The sequence below is a fragment of the Centroberyx affinis genome, unplaced genomic scaffold, assembly GCF_046629955.1.
Source record: "Centroberyx affinis isolate AG114_WGS23_722 - 3 ecotype Tasmania unplaced genomic scaffold, CSIRO-AGI_Caff_v1 ptg001691l_1, whole genome shotgun sequence".
Lineage (NCBI taxonomy): Eukaryota > Metazoa > Chordata > Actinopteri > Beryciformes > Berycidae > Centroberyx > Centroberyx affinis.
The window spans coordinates 539,477-557,217 of NW_027280109.1; the positions used below are offsets into that span (position 1 = coordinate 539,477).

At 41.3% G+C, this 17,741-nt stretch overlaps 1 protein-coding gene across 1 annotated transcript; it reads left to right on the forward strand.

Annotated features, from left to right (window-relative positions):
* The first annotated feature begins 2,061 nt into the window (after positions 1 to 2,061).
* On the forward strand, positions 2,062 to 3,422 carry LOC139651624 (noggin-like). Its single transcript, XM_071528625.1, has one exon. The coding sequence runs from the start codon at positions 2,384 to 2,386 to the stop codon at positions 3,050 to 3,052; it is 669 nt and encodes a 222-aa protein (XP_071384726.1). The 5' UTR covers positions 2,062 to 2,383; the 3' UTR covers positions 3,053 to 3,422.
* The last annotated feature ends 14,319 nt before the right edge of the window (positions 3,423 to 17,741 follow it).

Here is a 17,741-nt window from a genome sequence, read left to right on the forward strand (position 1 = left end):
TTACTTAACTGCATTCATTTAAATAAATATATCAGAATAATTCTAATAATTTAGTAATTTTTGATCTTTCATTGCTTTATACATTGAGAATACTGGCCATAGGATTGTACTGTGATGTTATGGATGTTTAGTTATTTGATTTTGCTGAAAGGTTGAAATTTGGGGTGTGTGTGTGTGTGTGTATGTGTGTGTGTGTGTGTGTGAGTAGGTTGCTGAGAAGACAAACAGGATCATGTACTTGCTCTGCACTATCCCACATGTGAATGCGCTGGATTGAGCCTATCTGTCAAGCGTTTGTGAGCGATAGTTTATGATACGTGCTGGTCAGATGAAAAATATAAGGGTGACATTTTCCAGACTTTTCACCATCATTTGACCGTAAACTAAATGAGTCGTGTGCTGAAGTGCTTGTGTGAATTAGCTCATTCAAAATGAAACAGAGATGCATTTATCTAAGTGGATGGTTTATGGCTGATGTAGCAGCTGGCTAAGTTCTTCCATTAAATTATTTTCAAAGAATGATTCTCTGAGCATTTGAGTTTAGACAGGTTTGCAAATTGTGATACTTTCCATGGCTGCTGCTTAGTGAGAGTTGTTTATTTGGGAGTTAATTTGGCCAACTTTATTGAGAGGCTCGCTGTGGCACGGTTACAGACTGAAATATTGTCCCACTTGAGTTGGACGCAAGCAATAAATACACTGCAAAAAGTGTCCTTAACAAGTAATTTCGTCTCATTTTCAGTCTTAAAATCTTATATTTCTTTAAATATGTGAAAAGTTCTGCTAATGAGGTGAGATAAGTTCACTGGTTTCCAATGCGGTCTAACTTGCTTCGTTGTCTTGAAGCATCCTGAAACAAGGCAGAATAAGGCAGATCATTCCTCTAGTGTAAGAAAAATAAGATTTATAAGAATCAATACTAAATTAAATGAATTGTTAAGGCTGGAGGTTTTTTGCAGTGTACTCTTCTTCTGAAAAATAAGCATGTTCGAACAGTTTGACCCTCTTTGAGAATGTCTCCTCCATGTCATCAAAATAGTTCATGCAATTCTGAAAGTAGACTCACTAATATTGTCTAAAAAGTACCCTGAATAATATTGTTTTCATTTTTGACTAATATTTTGTTCAGTGGGACAACGACCATCAGTTGAGTATGGCAAGGTGTGGCACTCACCATACCTTAACCTAAATGAGTCCAAATCTGATCTTTTAGTTTGTTATTGTTATAACGGAAAGCAAAAATCAAGCCAAAATTGCGAGAAATGTATCTGGAATCCATATCTAAAGAAAAAGTCACATCAGAGGAGCAGTCAAGACCAGTATTCCCTCCGTACTGATAGTTTGGTGACCTACAGTAATTTATCACATTGACCAAATCAGTGGTTCCCAAAGTGGAGTCCAGGAACCGCCTTGAGTGGTTCCAGAGGTTCCCCAGCCAAAATGAGGAATAGTTTAATTTCACTTTAATTGACTGGAACTTTTCCCAAGTAGAGAACATGTAAGGATGACCATTCTAATCCTAGGTTTAAAAAAAATCTCACCCAATGGAGGTCTGAAACGAATCTATCTGTGGGTCCTTGATGCAAAAAAACCAACAACAAAAAAACCCTGGACCAAATAAAAATGTCTTGTCAGTCACTTTGTCCCTATAAATTTAGTTTAATTATACAAGCAGGATTGGACGTTTGGTGGTAAATGATATTAGATGCAGGGCCTTTGCCATAGCTTAGGGTTTAGTGAATCGAGGCCCCCCTTCCCCCCTGCAGAAGGGTTCTCCAGCTTCTGATGATGATGATGATGATGATGACAAAACCCCTGAAAATGAAACAGCCATTCCCATTGTGGTCGATCAGTGGGATAAGTAGGCTTGAAAACCGACAGGGGGCGTCTCCTCTCCCTGCATCCCCCGCCCCCTTTGGTGTGGTGGAGGAAGGAGGTGTTGGGGATCTCCTACAACAAACCCACATTCAAAAGGGGGCACACGAATTACATCACGATTCGCGTGAGGATATAACGGAGGTCGCAGGTTACGCTCACCGCCTTTCTGCAGGAGACAACGGAGCATCATGCCGAGCCCATGCGCAGGGAGCCCGACGAGAGAAGATCTGAGCTTTGTAACGCGGTGCAGAGCGCGCGCCTCTTCCTAAAAACGGGTTCCACTGATGCTGCCACGGAAGAACGTCATACAAAGACATTGATCTTGTCCATTGTAATTTCTTTTTCTGTCACGGATTTCCAAGAAGTCATGGGAAAGGCGGTGTGAATTTTGAGGACACTCAAGACGCAAAGTTGGATACGGCTCTCGCGTAATTGCGCACTCCAAGAAAGTGGCCCTAGTGCTCTCCAAAGACTCCGGGCGCATCAAACTGTTGGATTGACTGACATGGATCATCCGCAGCATTTTGCAGCCATGTATCTGCTGGTCCTGTCCCTCGGACTTCTGATGGACAAGGGGCTTTGTCAGCATTACTACCTTCTCCGCCCCATCCCGAGTGACAGTTTGCCACTTGTGGAATTAAAAGAGGATCCCGATCCGGTCTTTGACCCCAAGGAGAGGGACCTTAACGAGACCGAGCTGAAGACCGTCCTGGGAGACTTCGACAGTCGCTTTTTGTCTATTTTACCGCCCATCGAGGACAAATACACCGGGAACGAGGAGCTGGATGACTTTGAGATTCAAAAGCCCGGCGGAGCGATGCCGAAAGAAATCAAAGCGATGGATTTCGACGTGCAGTTCGGCAAGAAGCACAAGCCCAGTAAAAAACTGAAGCGGAGGCTGCAGCAGTGGCTGTGGGCATACTCGTTTTGTCCGGTCGTGTACACCTGGAACGACCTGGGGAATAGGTTTTGGCCCCGGTTCGTCCGGGTGGGCAGCTGCCTCAGCAAAAGGTCGTGTTCGGTTCCGGAGGGGATGGTGTGTAAACCTGCGAACTCGACCCATCTGACGATACTGAGGTGGAGATGCGTGCAGAGGAAAGGAGGGCTAAAGTGCGCGTGGATACCGGTTCAGTACCCCATCATCACAGACTGCAAATGCTCCTGTTCCAGCTAAAAGACTCTTCAACAGCAAGAATAAATTATAAGCTCATTATTTTTTTGTGATTTTCACATGCACTACCGAGTGTAGGAATGTATTTTATGTATTTTATGTATATGTGGCGCCATGCAATTATATATAGCTCCCTGTACAAAGCCAGTATTAATTGTAACCAGAGTCTACTTTATTTGTGGAGAATATTGGTTATATATTTTGTATTTATGGAGATGGCGCATAGTGCCATGTAAGGACTTGTTGTTTTCCCTTTGGATAACGCAGATCGACCTCAGAGTTAAACGTGGATTATTGATACAGCTGTGTATCGGCCACTTGTTTTATCATGTAAATTAAGAGAACTGCTATTTATTCTTTATATTCGTACAATAAAAGGACACTGAAATGATTTTAAAAGTATGTTTTCTTTTCCTTCTTCATGACAGTTATAACCGGTGTGACCTACGGTAACGGACTGGGTATCTTTAAGTCACCTGCCACAGTGCGCACAGTGTGTAGTTCTCACGTTAACACCATTTTACGCATCACATACTTTTTACAAGCGTGCACTTTTATACAGCACGCTCGCGTCTCGTGCTGTTTACTCCGTATTGCAATTTCTGTTAACACCCGGTGTTACCAGGAACAGTGACGAAGGAGGAATTGCGCAAATTCTCACGGTGACATGAGATGAATTAGGCGAGTGCACACCTAATTATAGTCGTTGGGAAATACCTTGGATCACAGAGACTTACACATCTCATGAAATTGGTTTTAGCTGTTACCACCCTATATTGAAATGCACTGATTTTGTTTTTTTGTTTTTTTACAAGATCCGGCCCACATTTTCATTCATAGACAAGTTCTTTTATCCAACATGTGGCCAACAGTTCGCCCCTCTCCACCAGTCACCAACCCTATCTTCACCTTATCACTCTAAAACTATCAGTCACACATCACACCCATTACAAATGTAGTTAATGCTGATAAAGGAAGGAGCATTGATTTATTGATCTAAGGAATCGGCAGCTGCTAACAGTTCTCACAGTCTTTCATCTCCCAAACCCTCCTCCCCATTTGCAACCCAGCAGGAGCTGAGCTGCAGTGGACCTGGCTTTCTACTCCAGTGGCAATGGAATAAGCAGAGGTTAATGTTCGACCTGGAGTGGTAGGAATACATACAACTGGCTTACATGTCATTTCTATTGCATACTTACAATATGCTACAATTAAAGTAATCTGTGATATATTCGTATAGATAAATGTGGATTTTTTCTACTCTCCATCGTCGATTGATATAACACAATAGTGAATCAATCTATATCCAGTTCATGAAAGCTTTTCCATTTGCTGTTCTAAACGCCTGGTGTCTGGTAGCTCTTTCCCGGGAAAATCCTCTGCTGTACAGGAAGTGATGCGTTTCACATTTCTCGCTTTTTTTTAATAAACAGAACTGTGTAGTTATCATGAGCAGTGATAGCCACCATGGCTGAACAGACAAAGAAAAGAGCATCACCAACAGAAACTCAAACTTCATTGATAGAAAATCGAAGGAAAAAGACGTCACAGTGCTGGACACACTGTTTGATTGACAGCTGATCTCTGGGAAGTGCAGTGCTGAAACACCACAGCAATGAGTGCTTAGCAACAGATTACCAAAATAATGAAAAAAAATAAAAAATCAAGAATCTCATGGATTACTGCTTTAAAGGTTATCCAGTTTAGCCTGAATGAAAGGGAAACGTTTTATACATTTACAGGGCATATAGCACATCCTGTGGGACCAAAAATTACTTAATTGCCTCACATCTTGGCAGTCACTCACTTCCCACTTCAATTTTCACTGAGTGATAATATGTCATGACTGTGAATTTGATGAGGCCAGTTGAAATAATAGATCTCAATCTATTCCATTAATTGCCATAATTGTATGAGTTTCTCTCACTGTAAGGGTTCACATCCACTAAGACCCCCCCTCCCCTCCGCTCCCCTCCCCCATTCTTATACAGCCCTAGCTGGGTAGACTGTGGGGCACCAGAAAGCCTCGTTTTTTGTTTTAGCTGTGTTTAGTCCATAATGATGCTACTTAGGTTCAGAGCCAGTTCTCCACATCCACACGCAGCACACAAATCCCCTTACTTGTCAGAGAACGGCTAGATTACCATAACACATTAGTTTTCGTTCGCTTCGGCCAGAGGCAAAGATCTCCACCACACAGCTTAAACACACAAAGTAAATGGCCTTTGATGTGTGTGTTATTGCCCACCAGCAATGCACTTGGATCCTCAGTATTTGTCTGACGCTGATCCAGTTGTCTTTTCCGTGGCACTTTTTGTCCCGCGGTATAACGCTTGTGACTGTCAAGCTTTAGTTTACAAGCTCTGTGAATGTCCACCTATTTCAGGTTTTGTGTGTCATAGTCGGGTGTTAAAGCACCCAGAAGGATTACAGTGTCTAGTCGGTAACAGCTGGCGTGGAAACTATATTAGATAATAATAAACTCTAACTTCTGCTTTTAAAATATAAATCAGATGTGCTTCTTTATTCTATCACGTTTCAACCTGCTCTTGATAATGATTAGGCCACTATAATTTCAAGTAATAGCTGTCCTGTCAGCCATGGACAAACACATTAGTCTGATCACTATGTACAGTGTATTTCTATTTCCTTATGTATTCCACTCATCAGAGCCTTTCCAATGACATCTCAGCCCTTTTCCATGACTATTTTGCTCATAACACATTACAGAACATACTTTCCCAAATGTGACCATATTCACCCGTGTTCGCTTCATGTTATTCAGGGTATTCCAATTCAACCTCATATCTTTCTTTTCCCTCAATTTTTTTTGTGCTAGAGCACAGGGAAAGTGCTGACGCCGGTCAGATGATTTGTGTGTGGAGTAATAGGTGTTGACAGAGCGCTTGGTGCCTGCTAATACCAGCTGCAGACTGGAGGATGCAGGGCTGCTAATGCCCCTCGTCACTTTGGAGCTGGCTTTTACTGCTCAGCGCCTTCACACAGCATGGCGCACCGCTGTGGACTCGGCCTTCACTATCCACAGATCTCTGAAGTCTGAGATACACAACAATGTAATGCTTTTAGCCACTAGCAATCCATTAACTTAATGATCTCTTTAGGTATGGGCTCTTTTTATTGCTTTTCTACTCCCTCCCCCTTTACTTAATCAACTTGCTTTTTTTTTCCTACACAGATATTTTGAAGCCAAAACCTTGTTGCTGATTAAATTCTCCTACAGGGTTCAGATACTTTCCTGATCAAAGCAAAGTCTCCTTGTTACTTATGCCAACAATAACAAACACACAAGTCATTCATTTTTCATTCATAGCTGATAAAATTAGTTTTACTAAATTGACTGGCTCATTAATAGGCCAAAGGTAGCCTTTGTGGCTCCTCCATTAATAATGTCATTAAAAGGATCGGCACAAAAAAATCCTCTGATATTATGATCAGTTTTGGGTATTGTCAGAAAGCTCCCGATACAATTTAATTCAATACTTGGACCACAACTCTCTAATATTATGATACACATTGTGATTTCACGCTGTGATGAAAGCTGAAACATATCCCTTGATGTTCTCAGTCCTGGTAGGGGTCCACTAGTGGCCCAAAAAGAGCTTTGAGTGGTAAAAAGCCAGAAATCGATCACCAGATGAAACCCAAGGCCTGTCAGACTTTTAGCGCTCAAGGACTAATTCAAAGACGGATTTTCATTTTCAAGAATTTCATTTGGAAAGTCTGACATTAAACTCTAACTACTTTCCCCCACACATAAATATGACTGTTTTGATGTTAAAGTATGTTTTTGCCTGCAATGACCTAGAGCCATAAGGTGAATTATTACATTGTTTTTGTTTCATTACCGCTTGTAAGAGAGTACTATATGTTTGCAATAATATAGTTTATTTGTCTAAAGAAAAATGATATATAAACTTAGACTAAATTACAGTGATTTAACTTGTAGGACTTTAATTATGGCTTCAAAGTTCAAAGCTGCAAAATAACCTTCTTTAGGGAAAGGAATTTTATTGCTTTGATTTCATGTAATTTGCCTATTCAAATAAGAGCCAGGATTTTCTTTACATACCCAATAAATGAATGTTTATCTCCTGCCGTGATAATATCAGATGAACAGTAGAAACGTTTCTCCACTTGGTCTAGAACGTTGTGGACTGAGGAGGAGAGTATGCAACTTTGTCAAAGGAAATCTTCAAAGGATTCATACATTTCTGAAATGTTTTGGCTGTGATCAAAGTCTACGCTAATGTGGAATACACAGACAGATTCGACCATTTATCAAAACCAGCGAAGGAAACTTTTGAAATCACATATTCTGTTGCTATGTTGAGATTGTGGAGAGAAGATCTGCGTCAGTCCAGCGTTCACACATTGGAAAAGTGTGTTGATTTACTTTTGACTCTTCATAAATCGCTCTTGATTTGACCTGTTTTGTCTGATGTGGGTCTTTCACAGCCTGTCAGTGAGGAGAAGCCGAGTTTTAATGACCTGAGCGATGCCTCTGCACACATCTGTCACTATGGTCAAATATTAAAGAGTTACTTTCATTGACTATTCAAATGTCCAGCTGTGACAGTAGCAGAGGCCTCTGGGAAAACCTCCCTAAATGAAGGCAGGTGTTCTCCCCCAGTGGAGCAGAACAGTTGTGTGCATGCTTGTTCAGGCAGCTCAGATATGACACTGTCTCTGCTGTTGGGTTTAAAGTCTTATAACTCAATTTTTTTCCTTCCGAGTTTTTCTTTTTTTCTTACTTGAATCGAAAGTTTACATGATCGTGTATCTGTTGAGAAAGTGTCATAGCCCTTGGCCGTATGAATCTGTTAAAAACCCACTGTATGATTTAAAAAATGCATTTTTTTTTTTATTTTATTAATTTCTCGATAACTTTTTGTGGTAAATATGCATTTTTTCATTTGACAACAGCTCTGTGTTCTTGTTCATTGTTTATTGTTTATTTGGATCCCAATTAGTTGTTACCAAGGTAACAGCTACTCTTCCTGGGATCCACATTAAGAACATAAATGTATACACATGCTTTCATTTACATGCATACATTAATGTAATTATGTATTTCAGAGCTTGTTTGTCATCCTCTCTTTCTATATTTGTTGAGCTCCGTGTTCAAGATGCCCGTTTCCAATCAAAAAATGTATGTAACCCTGGGTCAAGGGACAAATTTGATCAGAGATATGTTCATTCATATCTACTCTTTTGGCAGTTATAATAGCAGGTGATGCTTGAGCTTGGGAGTTGAGAACCCTGTCTGACCATTGCAGGATTGAAAAATAGGGAACAAAAAACAGACTCAGCAGGCCAGTAATAAACCAAGTACAGAAAATAGGAGTGTCCTTAAATATGATGCAAAAAATGTCAGACACGCAATGCGTTTCAACCACAGGGGCTTGTTTGTTCTGATTACTATTGAGTTTTCCCTCCCTGCTTTCTGCCTCATGTGAGATGTACCACACTTGGTAAAACTGCTGTGTTTCAGTGTGTATCTATACTCAAAGTAAAACATTTTTAAGGATGCTCCACTTTTCAAAAGTATCAACCATTTTCTCCAGCCTGGAAAATCCTTTTTGTTAGGCAGGTTTTGATTTAATTTCACTGTTCAGTGCCTTTGTGTAAGCCATTAAAACAACATAACTGCTTGAAACCATGTCAACAGTCCACTTATATGTCCACTGGCATCATTGTATGGGCTAGATTGACTGTTTTATTTCCCTGGTTCATGCTTGTCAAACTCTCCTCTCTTTATGTGAGCATTGTAAAGGCACAGGAATCAGTGAGCACTGAACGTCAGAAAGGTTTCCCGTTGCACCGATAAGCTGCATATTGGTGTGGAGTCTTCCGAAAGGCAGACATGTCCTGTCAAAAGTTTTATTTGTTTGGTAAAGGATGCTGTTTGGCGTAGGGCCCAGTTCATTGTACTCTCCCACACATCAGATAATTGGAGGCTTTTGAAATATCCTCTCTGGCTGCTTATCCCTGTCCTGGTCACGGTGTTCAAAATGAGATGCATGGCAAGGTTGATGTTGATTTTTTAGCATTTTTGTCCACTGTAAATTCCTCTGACTTAGGTTTGATGACTTGTGGGGGTGATGCAGTGGTTTGATGTCCAAAGCTCATTAATCCAAACCTCATCTGGTATGCAAGGTCAGCTCTACTTTGATGTGCATGGGGTAGCATTGCCAAGTCTGAGTCGAGAGGGCACTGTTCGTTTACGAAAGATCAGGCACCGTAGCAACCCTGACAGATTTTGGCTTTTGTCCATCAACTACTGTGAGGATGAGGTCTGGTTTGTTAAAGGGGCCCCCTAGCTCACCAGCAATTGAAAGCACACACATGAACATTTCCTGAGAACCTCTGAATCAAATACAAATCATTTCCCATAATCGCAGTGTAACCGGAGGAAAGTATGGAACATTCATGTTTTCCTTAGGGAGCCACCAATCCAATGTTTTAAGACGAAAGCTTCATGATAAGACAAAATATATAAACTAAATATGAGCGCCTATTAGCCTTTCACTTCCCCAGAAGTTTACCTTTTTGAAACATTTACCATATCTATCTCTATGATAATATTATTTCTAATGTGTCCGTATTTCTATCACCCTTTGAACCACATACAACACATAACACACAGTGATTAACAATTAGTTTATTTTAGCTTGAGGGTAGTGTAGGGCAGTGCACGATCAAGCTCTGTTGAATAGCTCAAATCCTTTTTTGCATCTTTGGTTCAAGTTCCTTGGAAGCAGAGAGGAGTGGTTAGAAACAGCGTGTTTGTTATGTAAAATAAAGCAACAACAGCCCCCACTTTGCACCCAGCACAGGAATTCACTGCAATTAACTCTTCAGCGTCGCATGTAAATATGAACGTTTGGGGCTCTGTGGGCAGGCCGGCGCTCACTCAAACACAGGGATCCTGGGCCTTTGTTCTTCCAGGCCTTTGGCTGGCCGCCACACTGCCTCAGTTGGCGGCACCTAGCTATAATTTTCTCACAATGGCTGGCGTGTGAGCCGTCCATCATTCCTCGCCTGTGTCTCCCTGTTTCCCCCAGAGCACCCCCTCTTTCCCCCCTCCCTGGCACCTCTTGAGCCCCAAGCATATTCAAGTTTACCCGCTCCTGCGTGCATGCCAAGTCTTTGCAGAGAGCTATCATTCTGCCATCTTGCACAACCAAACAAGGCGCCCAAAGATATTTATTGATTCACTCTCAAACTGTGCTTTTACACTTGGCTTTACTTTGATCAAATGTGAAGTATCTAAAGAGATCATTTCTGGAAGTTTGTCATAAGTTTCTCTGTTGTATTGAAGAATCTTTGTAAACCATTTCCAGATCCACCTCTTTTTGATTTGGCCTCAGTCCTTACTTCGGAGAGCAATAACAAGACTGCTGCTTTATGAAGCTGATAATATTTCTGGGTGTCAAAATATCATTCAGTATTCAGATACCAACAACAAGGTATCAGACAAACTCACTGTGCATTTTATATCTTGTGTCATTAACAATATAAAACCTGTAAGTTATCTTGCAGGGTAAAATATGCAGGTGTCCATGGGATGCTTGCATGGTGCCCTTTTGCCTTGTAGACGAGTGATGGAAACCTGCATAGACATAGCAATTTGCTTAACTTTCAATTTTTTGACTCATGATCAGCAAATTCTTTCTAGAGCTGTAAAATCTCTTGAGGAGATTGTTTCACCAAATTATATTCTTCTGATTGCTATGTAATAATGGCCAGAATTAATATTCACAATCACACAATTCACAAAAACGATCCCTCAGTCCTTGAGGAGATTTTGAATAGTGTTCACCTTATCATTAGGAGTCTACAACTACAAAGTTAATGCAGTCATTTCCTAAAAAATAAATTAAAATAGATCTGTAAACAATCTTCAGAACTCTTCATACAATATGTTGGCTCCTGGTTGTGTTATACTTGGAATGATGCACTGAGGTGGCACATTGTGTTACCTCCGCCAAGGAGGTTATGTTTTCGGTGCCGTTTGTTTGTTTGATCGTCTGTTTGTCTGTTAGCAGGATTATGGAAAAACTACTGGCCCGATTTTCATGAAACTTCGTGGAAGGGTGTAGCATGGGCCAAGGAAGAACCCATTACATTTTGGAGCGGATCCGGATCCAACTCACGAACAAGCAATAATAGCACGAACCTTGGCGGAGGTTTGTGCTCTCCGAGTGCCCTTCTAGTTCGCTGATATTTTCCTACAGTATAGGTCGAAAGAAGCTGATAAGGACTGTGCATTTTAGATGAGAGTAGGTGAACGTATAGTCAAGAGAAAGTGGGTAAGGTCACTTTCCAGAGCATCACAGAATGTTATGTTTATATAAGAAGCAAATAGAGGTTCTGCAGTTGCGTCAGAAATATCATACAAAGGCGGAGGTCTCATTGGAGAATTAGCTCACCCAGCTGGCTGTTGACTAATTTATTTATTTGTTTATTTGACCTTTATTTAACCAGTTTGAGATTAAAAATCTCTTTTTCAAGGGCTATCTGCCCAAAACAGCAGCAACACAGACACATGACAGCACATAATAATGATACAATATAACACATTAACAAAGTATTAAATACAATATTTAAAGTAGTGAACAGAAAAGAGAGAGAAAAAGAGAAAAGCAAGGAGAGAGAGTGTGTGTGGGTGTGGTGGGGTGTGTGTGTATATTTTTGTGGGTGTGTGTGTGTGCGTGCGTGTGTGTGTGTGTGTGTGTGTGTGTGTGTGTGTCTGTGGAACAATTACAAGGCATGGGTATCATCATACTAAAAGCATTAACAATTTCCAGTAGATTCATCTTCCCTAGATCTGACAATTGCTTTAAACCCATTGAGAATCCAGTCAGCCCAGCCAGTTCCTTTCATTTCTTTCTGCAAGGTATTCCATACAGTGGACTGCATGGAATAATGGCTATTACAGCGGCCCAGAACAAGATATCTGAACAAGATATAAGTCATGGGTTTAGCCACAAGTGAGTAGTCTGATAATGTAGATTTGTTTCAAAATTTTTACTGTGATGTACCAAAGTAGCCCCCACTCTTCTAATTGTAGCTTGAGGTGTCAACTCAGTCAACGGCTTTGTTAGCTAGCTAGCCAATAAGCTAACTCCACAAAGCAATTAATGTTAACATTAATAATGTAACTTCTTCCACCTAATGTTAACTACTGTGCAAAATAGATGTTTAAACAACAAGCAATGGCAGTAAGCTGACCCGATACAATCGTTATTAATTATTTAAGCACAAAATGTATCAGATGTATCAGTGATAACATTAGTCAGAAACTGAACAGAAGGGTTGTCCGGCTTTCAAAACTCACTTTCTGACTGGTAGCCTACTCTGTGTCGTCCCACCACCTATCCACATTTCTAACTGCTCAACGATGGAGAACGGTGCTATGAGCGAGCGACCAGCGTTGCACAACATTTCGTTCTGAAGCCAAAAAAGCTAAAAGCAGTATTGCTATTACATTATTATGTATTGTGATATATTACCTCTTCAGCAGACATTTCTCTTGGATCTGCTCTAATTAGCTAGCTTACTCATCCCAGTAAATGTGACTTTTGACTTGTGAAATTGTTTGCGTCAATTACAGACCAGTGTACCTGAAGGGAATGAAAGGGGAGTTGGGTGGGGATTGAAGGATGATTTGTCAATTTTGCTATAATTCCTACTAGTTGCTGATAGAAATTGATAGGTGTCATAGAATACTTAATGCCTCTTTAAATCAAAACTGTCTTGGATTCTTGGAACACAGTTTATCCCCAATCCTCTTTGCTACCACAAAGAAATAGCTATACAGTCAAGCCTGTGCATTGTTATAGTTGGAACTGTTCTCAGCCTGCTTTTTCAATAGGGACCACATTTTTTCTTCTTGCATTGTAGATGTGAAGATGCTATTGAAACGTGGAGGGAACATGAATTGCAAACTGTACTCCACAGTTTACATGTTCCACCATTTTGGAGCCTGTCAAATTATTCTTCCCAGTGCTGTGATCAATAGCCAAGGACTGCACTCTGTGAGAGGAGAGAATGATGTTCTTTATATGACGAAGAGGGATTATGTTTGTTTATAGCTATTGGACCTTCTGATGTTCTGTCAAACAGACATGAAGCATGATTTACTGCACCAACAATCTTTATTTGGCAACCAAGCTTCACGGTCAGCTTTTTTGTTTGAGAGATGAGTCAACTGAGGTGTGACAGGGAGGTCTAATTTGAATCTTTGTGACAGATGTCTAAAACAGCAGGATGAAAATCTGTCATCATGGTCCTTCAGCATGATAGAGTCTTGACAGGCTCTGAATGTGTTTGAGGAACAGTCACAGAGAGGACAGAGGGTGGAGGTGTTTTTCTTCCGGGTTTTGGCCACCAATAAATATGAGTCTTTAACAAGTCTGGAGTTAACTCTTGGCATCCAGCTACATGCAGAGCCACTGCAGTTAATGGGTCCCAATCCAAGGTTTCCTAGAATGTCCTAAACTGGTGATTAACTGCCTTTCTCCTTGGTGAAGGGGCCTGAGATTAACCATTGGGTCTTAGGTGTCCACTCTGGTCTTTGGTTCTTGCTAGGTGGAAGCTGGACTTTTTTTGGACTTGGACTTGTTTGGCCAGAGGTCTGCCCATGACTTATGTCTTAATCTGTATCACTGAGTTCCTCATGTTAGGCCAGAGGCCCTGGGTAGGGTGGTTCAGGTAAGCTGCTGCTGTTCGGGCTGGCTGCTGATAAGTTGGCCTCTTTGCAGCCCGGAGATGAGAGGGAGTATGGCTTCTGGTTTGGGAATTGGAAGTACGTTTGACAGCTCCTGGGCAGGCTCAGCTGGACGGTCTCTTCTTTCTTCCTCTGAACATCGAACATCGCCTAGATAGACTCCAGTGCTTGTCCTAACAGGGTTCAACTGGTTTGACTTCTGGGAGCTTGTCAACCACAGGTGACCCACTCCCACTACCATCTCTACCACCCCTTTGTGGCGGCCAGCTTTCAGAAGTACAGGTTGATGTCAGCACCTCTGTACACCTTGTTGAGCTGGGAGGAAACTCAGCTAACTGCTACTTTGCTGGAGGAGCAGAGGGCAATGCTGCAACAGAGGGAGAAGATGGAAAAGAGGACGGTTGAAAGAGAAGAGTCTTAGGTTTCCATAAATTTCCACAGGGCATGCTAGGGCCTTGTCATGCTAAAACATCTCTTCCAAGGATATAGGGGCTGGGCAGAAAGTACAAGTATAGCTGTCGCTTTCACATGTGGTCGCAGAATGAGAAAAAGAAGATATTTGCAACAGCTTGCTTAACATGAACCACACCAAGACAAACTGAACAGACGTTATTTGTGTACACTGTGTGGAGGTTGTGGCTGCATTCACACTGGGCACTTAAGTCTGCTATTATTTGAAGATACCAGTGGTTTGCCAGTGTTGCTCTTTCAAGGCTACATAATGACTTGCAACTAAAAGATTAGCAAGAGAAAAAGTACTCCAGTACCAAAGACAGAGACAAAACCAACTTGATCATGATCCTAGGACAGGTGAGTTGCTGAGAACATTTTGTTCCATCACGGTGCTGCACAGGGGAGGGGAAGTAAGAATTGAGGGGGGGATAAGTATGTATATGTGACATAAGTATGTTTTCATTAGGGGACATGTGAAGCACTTATTAGCACTATGGACATGATTTTTAGGAGAAGTTTAGGAATCATACTAGCAAATTTACCATCTGCAAAGGCAAATTTCCCCTACTCCCCTACTAAATGAACTGATATGGGTCTCTCATATTTGGCATGCAGGATCTGCTACCAATCATTGTCCATAGATTCAGTTTCACTGTTTACAGGAAATTCCATAGTTATTGAGTTTTTTGCTCATCTCTATCATTTCTCTGCTGCTTCAGACCCACCTATAGGCTGTTTTTTAATGCATACCGTATGTCCCATATGTCTTCAAAGATGCATCATTTTCCACTGCTTCTAGGATCCCATTCAAATATTCCATTGACAGGCATGATCATCAATCCAATGCCATTTTCTATCAATATAAACTGAACAGTGTCTGTTTTATTTCCTTATTGAAAAAGCTTCCTTGATCTTTCAGGCAATAACTTTGATAACCAGCAGTGTTTGAATCCATGTGCTCAGCAGGAAAAAAAGTTTGTTTTGGAATTCATAACTGTAGACTTTCATTTGGCACATATTGTGAATCAGCCTAAAACCGCTTAACTAACCAGGATTTCCTGGGTGCAAAGACCAAGAATCACATAACCTTCCATTAAAGGGACCCTGTCCCGAATTATACATTGTGATGTAATGCAACGAGAAGTAGTCTATAGATAATGTAAAATAGAGGTTTGATGAAGTAAAAGTCAAAACCTGATCCTGACCTATTTTAAATTTATATGTGTCATGATGGACCTATTCATGATGCACTAATTCATTAGGCCCATACTTTTAATGCATTATTGAACAACAACATTCATTTTATTAGGCAGAATACAATGTGGATCCTATTTGTCATGTAGAGCAGTGCAAGTGGGAAAACCCTGTTAGCACTCACACTGGATAAAGATAACTCATAGGAGGAGGAACATTAAAAATGCCACAAAACAAAGTGACCTTCATGGCTCAAAACAATTTATTAGGGGAAGGTTTGTAGAGCACATATTTTCTTTTTCAGCTACGCTCTGCTTCACATGCATACACATTCACATCTGGGAGCTGTCCAGTGCAACCACAATGTTCTGCTCTTGGCCACTAAGCAACTCCACTGGAACCGTGCCTTGCTCAAGGACATCTCAATAGGAGTTGTGAGAAAGCGAAGAGAGCGCATATTTCCCTGCCCAGATTTTCCCCAATAGGTGTTGGGGATTCAAACTGACAACCTTCTGGTCACAAGTCCGCTTCCCCACCCTCTGGGTTAGCGCTGCAACTTACTGCAGCCTGACCAGGCGGAGAAGAAGAACGCTTATAAAAGAGAAGAGCAAGGGAAGTGGGGGGCAGGGGGTGGAAGGCTACAGATTTATCACCCAGCGCTGGAGTGGAAAGAAGTACCACTCTGAGTTTGAAGAGTGGGTTTTCACTTCAGTTTAATTCAGTGTGAAGTGTTTAAGACACAGCAGCGCGGGTTGGAGAGATAAATGGGAAATCCAGCCTTTTTCCCTCAAGACTGATATCTCTCTGTGTTTTGATCTATAATTAAGTTTCTCAGACATTGGCTACCAGGATATACCATAGTTAGTTGAGAGTTGTTGATAGCCTTCAGTAGTTTTTTGCTGTATATACAGCATGTGAGGTATTTCAGATTTCAGCAGATTGTTTTAGAAGGTTTTCGACCTCAAATATATGTCCAGATGTATATTTTATCCAGTAAAGCGTACTGTTCTCTTTTTGACATGACTGGAAATCATCGGCTTTGCATTTTCATTGAAGGAATTGACCCAATACTCAGCTGCATTTAAGAGGTCAATATTTCAGGGGATATGTGCCATCTAGTGGTACAAATCTGTGCAGATGTTTTCCACAGCTGCACTTGATATGCATCTCATTCACATCTCCCTCTGCCTGTCTCAGCGGTGATGGCTTCAGGATGCAAACAGCACACACTGGTGCGCTCTGTGTGTGAAAAGCACACATGCCAAAGTGTTTGGCGTGTGAACTAGGACTAATATTAGCATTGGACATTAGCTTAGCTATTATCTGATATATTTAGATGTTAGACAACTAACTCTGTAGAAACTATCTAACAAGTTCAAGATGGTTTGACAAGTGCAGAGGATGATATTTCCTCCAAATATTATATTAACCAGACATGAGGTTTTCTAGACACCTCACACTTACACATTGTTTTACTAATACTGTGTGTATTTGTGTGTGTGTGTGTGTGTGTGTGTGTGTATCATAGAACATTCCCTCGTTCTGGAGACTGATTTGCCAGTTGTTAGTCTTCTGTTAGCTCATATTTTTAAGAAACTTCGACTGAGACTGAGCATGTTTGATGAAAGCTGAATGACTTGGCCCTCACACTCTGAGGTCAGTGTGTCTGGTGTATTTGCAGATTAATGGCTGCTTTATTACGTTAGTATGTTAACATAAAGCGCTGCTTGCAGTCTGAGAATGAAAAGATGAGCTGCCGGAAAATGATTACACTGCAATTATATCAGCCACTTCCTTGCGACTCCTTACTGTCTAGCTGCCTGCCACCTGCTGCCAAGAAATGGATTGGTTTCACTGCTGCTCTAACAAGACTGTTAGACCAACAGCAGGAGGCCAAATAAACGAATGAAGACTGCATATAGGGGGATAGAAATAGATAAATGTTGTCAAACTACAGTATGTCTGCGAGAGGATATTCTCTTCACCCAATTATAGCTGGAAACCTGGCAGGAGTTTGGGGAAATTCTCATTATCCCAGCCCAGGTAGAAAGACAGGCAGTGAGCAGCCAGTTGACTCTCACCAGTCCCACCATCAGAAACTGTCAAAAGTTCTCACACATGACAGGACACCGTCAAACAGAGAATGTTCTGTAGCCCCGGAGGGCAGAAGTAAAACCCAGGGGGTAATAAAAGCAGGGCAGACCATGTTGGTCCTGTAAACGTAATCTGCAAAGTGTTAATTACAACCTGGCGCCTCTGTGAAGCTGTGTGTGCTGGAAGTCAGCGAAGTCG

What these genes read in the sequence shown, in the direction of transcription:
- LOC139651624 (XM_071528625.1), top strand. Translation starts at nt 2,384, where the DNA reads ATGGATCATCCGCAGCATTTTGCAGCCATGTATCTGCTGGTCCTGTCC.